The 6,258-nt window shown below is 54.7% G+C and overlaps 1 protein-coding gene across 1 annotated transcript in view; it reads right to left on the bottom strand.

Moving 5' to 3' along the window:
* The window catches only part of ZG16 (zymogen granule protein 16), a 1,536-nt gene extending 1,373 nt beyond the window's left edge, over positions 1-163 (bottom strand). The window contains 1 exon segment of the mRNA XM_030884411.1: positions 29-163. Within this exon segment, the coding sequence (XP_030740271.1) occupies positions 29-163 (135 nt within the window).
* Between the last annotated feature and the right edge of the window lie 6,095 nt (positions 164-6,258).

The following is a 6,258-nucleotide window of genomic DNA, read 5'->3' as shown; positions in this document are numbered from 1 at the left end:
CTCCACACCACCCTGATTTCTCCCATCACTCGATTCTCCACCCCCCGCCCTCCCCTCCAGACCAACTCTGCCCGCTGGCAGTGCAGGAGCAGCCTGCCCATTACTTACTGGCATTGGCAGAGGCTGAGGCACAGAGAAGGGCTAAGACAGCCAAGGTCAACATCTTGGGGCTGGAGAGGGAAGACAGGGGAAAGGAAGAGTGACCCTTGTCGCTTGGGACTCTTTCTCGAAGGCATCCCTGGCCTCCAGTGTAGATGCCGGCACCTGGCTTCCTTCGAGTCAGCCCCGGTGGACGCGGTTGGGGCTTAGAGAGGAAACCGCCCCTGGCCCTCTTTCTGCCAGATCACACCATGGGTGCCCTTTGGTGCCTCCCAAGCCACAAGAACTATCACTTTCTGTGCAGAGTAACAAAGGCAGGCCCCATTCCTCCCTGGTGTCCAACAGAACAAGGCGTTTTCTGCAGAGGACATGAAGGAAGCACATCCCCGAAGCGCAGAGAGGGAGGCATTGGCTGAACCCAGCCATCTCAGCAACAACATCTACCTAAAGTCGGCCATGGGATGGGCCTGGCTCGTGGGTCATCTGGGGCACAGTCTTAACCCTGGTCTCGAATCCAAAGAGGAGGAGATTTCTAGAGGTGCCCCTGTGCCACCTGGGATGTGAGGGCGGTGCCAGTATCAGTGCCCGGCCAGTTCGGTGGGCTCGATCGAGAAGTTGCAGAAGGAACTGAGACATGTTGAAGGCATCAGATCCTAGGCGCCTGGTCTATTGACTTCGCCCGCAACAAACATCTACTTCCACTCCCCTGACTCCCCACGCGTCCGCAGCTCTTCAGACCCAGAAGTCTATTGCACCTAAAACAAGCTCAGGTGCTTGTCCCACCTCAATGGACGCAGGTCTCTCCCATCTAGGAAACCTCTCCTTCCTCCCACTCATTCCCGCTTACCCCAGACCTCCGTCACTCCTCACCTGGCAGTCTCGGGATGCAAAGTCACCCACCTCCGAAACTCTCAGGGCTCTTATATTCGATCCAAACCCTCCCCCTGCCTTTATCGTGCGAACCTCACCTCCTGGGCAAACATGATCCCCTTCGCAGGGCCAGGCATCAGGCTGGGTATGGAACATCTTATCCGGTCCCGCCTCCGAAGGTTACACAGGACAAGGTGGGGTCTACTCTGGGCCAAATTTCAGAAGTCGGGAGGAGTAGAATAAACTTGAGGAAAGGTCACTAAAGGCCTGCATGAGCAAACTCGCTCGTTCCCTCTGAGTGACCTGCGTGGCTCTGGAAAGGCCCTCTCTCCCTACATGTGTCATCTCTCAGGAGAAACAGTGCCCCGCCAGGTAGCTGAAATAGAGGTTCTCCCAGAAAAGGATTGCACTCCGGACCCCGTACACCTCCCATGGGGCCGATGCTGGCTGCATAGTATGTGCTACTGGCCAGACATTTTTCTCTCTCTGCCCCCTGAAGTGTCCTTATGAAAGCTTTTAAACCTATAGACCTGGGGAAAGTTGCAGCGTGAACACTCACGTGTCCCCCTGGTAGATGCTCCCTGCTCCCGTCCGTGGCTAATGTTGTCTCCCTTTCCGCTCAGCTATGGACCCTCCGAGGAGCCCTGGGAGCGGACTGATGAGGCGCTGGGCCGCAGGACGCAAGGTCCATGGTTTGAAACCCCCGGCCGGTGCCTCGGGAGAAAGACAATGCTTTCTCTTCCTATCCAGAGAGACCGTTCGGAAACCCACAGGGGCAGTTCTACCCGGTGCTCTAGGGGCAGTGTGAGTGGGCGTGGACCGTGTGGCAGCGACTTTGGCTTGGGCTGATGGACCCTTGATCTGACAGAACCTCTTCAAATCTCTCCGCTATGAGGAGGGTAACTGGGGAGGCAGGTGGGCACTGGACACCAGAAGGTCCCTCCTCCCAAGAACAGACAGACCGATGGGCAGGTAAGACAGTGAGGAGGTAGGTGTGTGTAGGTCCTGATCTGGGGGAAGTTCTGGCTTTTGGACCCTCAGGAGTCCTGGGCCCACCAGCCACTTCACATGCTGGTCACAAGAGACTTAACCCGGCCCTGGGATGGCCTCCTTTCCCGATGACTTGACCACAGGGCTCAAGTCATGGATTTCGTCTCATCTTAGACCTTTCTCATCCAGCACCGAGAGAAGACGGGACTTTCTACTCCGTGAAGAGTAAAGCCACACGGGGAGTTCTACCCTATCCTGAAGAGTCACCATCAGTCAGCATCGACTCGACAGCAGGGAGTTTGGAGTTCTTCTTCCAAGACTGACCCCTCCACATGAACCCCCTAGGATAGACCCCCAACCCCAACCCCACCCCAAGTCCTATTGCCCAATGAACTTACCCCAAATGGCCTCTCTGACTCTTTGAGTCAGCAAGGCCTCCCAAGCCGAAGAAATGATACGGTGCAGGGTGGGGCGGCTAAATCACTCTGTCATTAACAACTGGCATTCAGAGACACCCAGCCCTCTGCAAGCTCACCATCTGGGGCCGGAGCACCCAGATAACAAAGAGAGCCCTGCCCCAAGGAGCCGTAAACTGGGTGGGAAGCAGGACAAGAGCCCAGGAGACCACACTGACTCCCTGCCTTCCCTGGGCCCCTCCTGTCCTCATCTCCGCACCACAACTATTGACTCATCCCAGGCATTTTGTTTGCCTTGTCTTTTGCCCTCTCTCTCTGTTTGCCTTTCTGACCCACGGGCTCTCCTCTCGGATGGTCCTGCTTGTTTCCTGAATCTCAAGTTCGGAAGTTTTGCCTCTCGATCCCCTCTCTCCCTATCTTGCCCCTTGGGTTTCTGTCTTCTCTTTGCTTCTATACCTCTCCCTAGTGCTCTTGCTCTCTCTCTCTCTCTCTCTCTCTCTCTCTCTCTCTCTCTCTCTCTCTCGTGTGTGTGTGTGTGTGTGTGTGTGTGTGTGTGTCTTTCACATTCCTTATGGGGCATCTTATGCAGCCTGGGCCCTAAAACAGAAAGTCAAAGAGAGGTCTCAGGTAAACACCTTGAAGGACCTGGGCCTCTCCAGGTATGGTAGATCCAGAACCTCAGAAGAGAGACTCTTTCTGCGTGGGCTGGAGTTTATGCCCTGCACCCCACCCCCCAGAGGTAACGCCAGTGGCTTCTCCATGGCCAGGAGACTGGCCCCTGTGTTCCCTGCAACTGCTCCTCAGTCCCCTCTCCAGAATGCAGGCCATGTCTGGTCTCAGGGGGGAGGAGTCTCAGCGTAAAGTCTCTGACTGCCCCGGACACAGGGGATGCTGCTGTCTAGCCTGCGGTGTGGGCTGACGCAGCGAGCGGCAGTCTCGGAAACCCACAGGGCGTCCTCCCCCGTCCTCTAGGGTCACGGTCACTCAGGACCGACTCGCTGTCAGTGGCACGTTGTCTGAGCGCCCGAAGAACCAGAGGAAGAACAGAGAAGCCCTGAGACACCAGGCTACGACCCGGGCTTCCTTCGTATCAGCTCAGCTCTGAGCACTTTCACATTCAATCCCCGTGTCCGCCGCGGGGCTACTTGTCCCTTTGACTTGCTTTAAACCTCACCCTGTGTTGCGTTCCCCAATAAGCGAGGGAAGCATGGGCGGACCTGTGCTTATGTACTAGTTTGTGGCGAACATGTTCACTTTTTCCTTTCTTCTTCTCACCACATGAAACATTCTACTCCTAGGCCTGGCTGGCGTCTGTCCCTCTCCCCGCTCCGCAGCACCGTCACAGAGAACCAAGACCTCTGCTCCAGTGGACAACACCTGGCGGGACAGAGGACCCAGGCAGGTGCGGTGACAAACACGTCGGGAGGTTTCTCAGGTAGCAGGTGGAGAGACTTGATTGAAGCAATGGAGAGAGAGGTTGCTATGGAGGGGAAGCGGGGGCTGCAGGCAGGGGGAGGGATCGCCAAGGCCCTAAGTAGGATGTGTGCGATGCACGTGGGACCAAGCAGAGCTGCAGAGCAGGAGGGGAGGATGGGAGAGAGCCCGAGATCTGGGCCAGTGGGCAGATGGGGCAGGGCCGGGGGCTTGGGGTCTTATTCAGAGTGATGAGAGCCTTTGGAGGAGGGTTTGGGGCAAGCAAACAGGATCATCTATCTATATAATCTACAGTGAACCCTCGCCACTTCGCGCTTCGACTTCCGCGGCTTCACTCTATCGCGGTTTTTGCGTAACAGCGCATGCTCTGTCATTACTGCCACTGATTGGCTCATACTGTACACGCTTGATGCCATAAATAATATAATAAATAATAAATGATAATTGTAACATTCAAAATGTTTTACTGTATTTTCCCTTTTTCGTTTAATAAATTGGGTAATACGAGTGTAATGGTGACTAAAGGGTGTTTTCATGTCCTCTATGCTCTAACTACGAAAATATTTGATTTACAAATAAGGAATCCTATTTCGCGGAATTTCATTTATCACGGTAGGGTCTAGAACCGATTAACCGCGATAAACAAGGGTTCACTGTATATCTATATCTACATCTATATCTTCATACAGATTCATTTGAAAAGGATTTCCTCCTCTGAACAGACTTGCGATGGAAGGTCGTGGCAGGAATGGTGGGACCCTTCCTGCGTGTCACAGGGTCTTGCTCACGGCTCCTGGAGGGTTCTGAGAGCTCCCCATTCACCCCCCACCCTCTTAGCTAAAGGCAGTTCCCCTCCTCCTTCTGACATTTTAGTTATCCTGTTGCTGAACATTCTAACTTTGATTTATTTTGTTGTGGGACGAACTGGGGGAAATGTCCATCACTCCCACCGTTTCTCCATTGGAGGTAGCTAGTGATGATGATGACAGGTTTTAAGTCACGTGACCTCCTCCGCCTCCTTGTCTGAGTCCTCTCCCCTTACTGTGGACTCAGGGCCCTCTACGAGGTCTATCTCATCTTGTAAGTTACTATTGCCGGTTTGATCCCATCCAGATCGTCCTGGGAGCCCTGGTGGTGCTATGGGTCACAGCTGGGCTGCTAACCCCAGGGTCAGCAGTTTGAAACCACCCGCAGCTCCGAGGGAGCGAGACCAGGCTTTCTACTCCCGTAAAATGTACCCACAGGGGCAGTTCTACCTTGTCCTTCAGCCTGACTAGAGTTGAAATCGACTCCATGGCAGGGAGTTTTTTTGTGGGGGGCGGGTGTGTGTGTGTGTGCTCTTTGGGTTTTGTTTGGCTTAGACCGTTCTAAAAGGTGCACAGTGGCAGAGGCAGACTTTTCACCACTTCAGCTAATCGAATGTTTGCTTGTAAAATGACTGCGGGAGCTCTTTTCGGCTTAAAGTCTAAATATGAGCTCACGCCAATCGCTTCAGGGATCCATCCACCTTCCGTGGTTCCCGAAAGGGGCCCGAGGATGAGAGGTCTTGCCCTGATCCGGTGGGAGGAGAGCCCCCTGGGGTGCTGCCTGCTTCACTTTTACCTTCGGTGGGACAGAAAGAGGGAGCGATGAAAGGAGGAGGGGGCGAGGAGAGCCCGGAAGCGGAGCAGGAGTGCCTGAGATCATCCTGCTGAGAACCTCCTAGACTCGGGGAAGACCCTCAGAATGAACACAGAGAGACCCTTCCCAGCCACGTGGCCAACCCTGCCCGGTGCCGTGCCGCGCTCACCACCGGAGCCCGGCGCTGCAGCCGCTGTGCCACTCTGCTTCACTCCCAGTCGAAGTTTCAGTGCCCTCTGGCCTGAGCACCATGTCAGACGCATCCCGTTACGACTCGTGAGGTTTCCTCGGGCTGACGTTTCAGAAGTGGATGGTCTCTTCCTCCTCCCCAGCCTGTTCTTAGTCCGGACTCCCCCCCACCCCCCACCCCGGAACCATAGGTTTCTAGGTATTTGAAATACTGCTGCTATAGCGCCCAGCATCACGCCAGTCGGCAAGCCACCGTGGGAAGACAAACCGACAGCCTGGTGTGGTCCCTTAGAGCTTCTACCCACCTGTTTGTGAAAGCCATCCATTTGTGTAACAAAAGATTTCTCCAGAAGAATCAAAACAGAACCCACAGGTCTGTGCAAACAATATTTCATCGGCGACTGGACGAGGGACCCATCTCTAAAATCACAGGAAGCTTCAACACCTCCACCAGAAGAGGACTTCCTGCCAGATGGTGGACCAAGCAGACATGCCCGGAGGCCCTCTCAAACCAAGACACCGAAAACCAGAGGGAGCCAATATGGATGCTGAGACAGGTAAGGTTTATTGTGCCAACCTGGCCAATAAACACATGTGGGGTTAAATGAAGGGTGGAGGGATAAATGGCTCAGTGAGCCTC

Source organism: Echinops telfairi, unplaced genomic scaffold (genome assembly GCF_000313985.2).
Source record: "Echinops telfairi isolate 266 unplaced genomic scaffold, ASM31398v2 ScPeMD7_5;HRSCAF=22, whole genome shotgun sequence".
In the NCBI taxonomy this organism is placed as follows: domain Eukaryota; kingdom Metazoa; phylum Chordata; class Mammalia; order Afrosoricida; family Tenrecidae; genus Echinops; species Echinops telfairi.
This window is presented reverse-complemented; position numbering and strand designations above follow the sequence as displayed.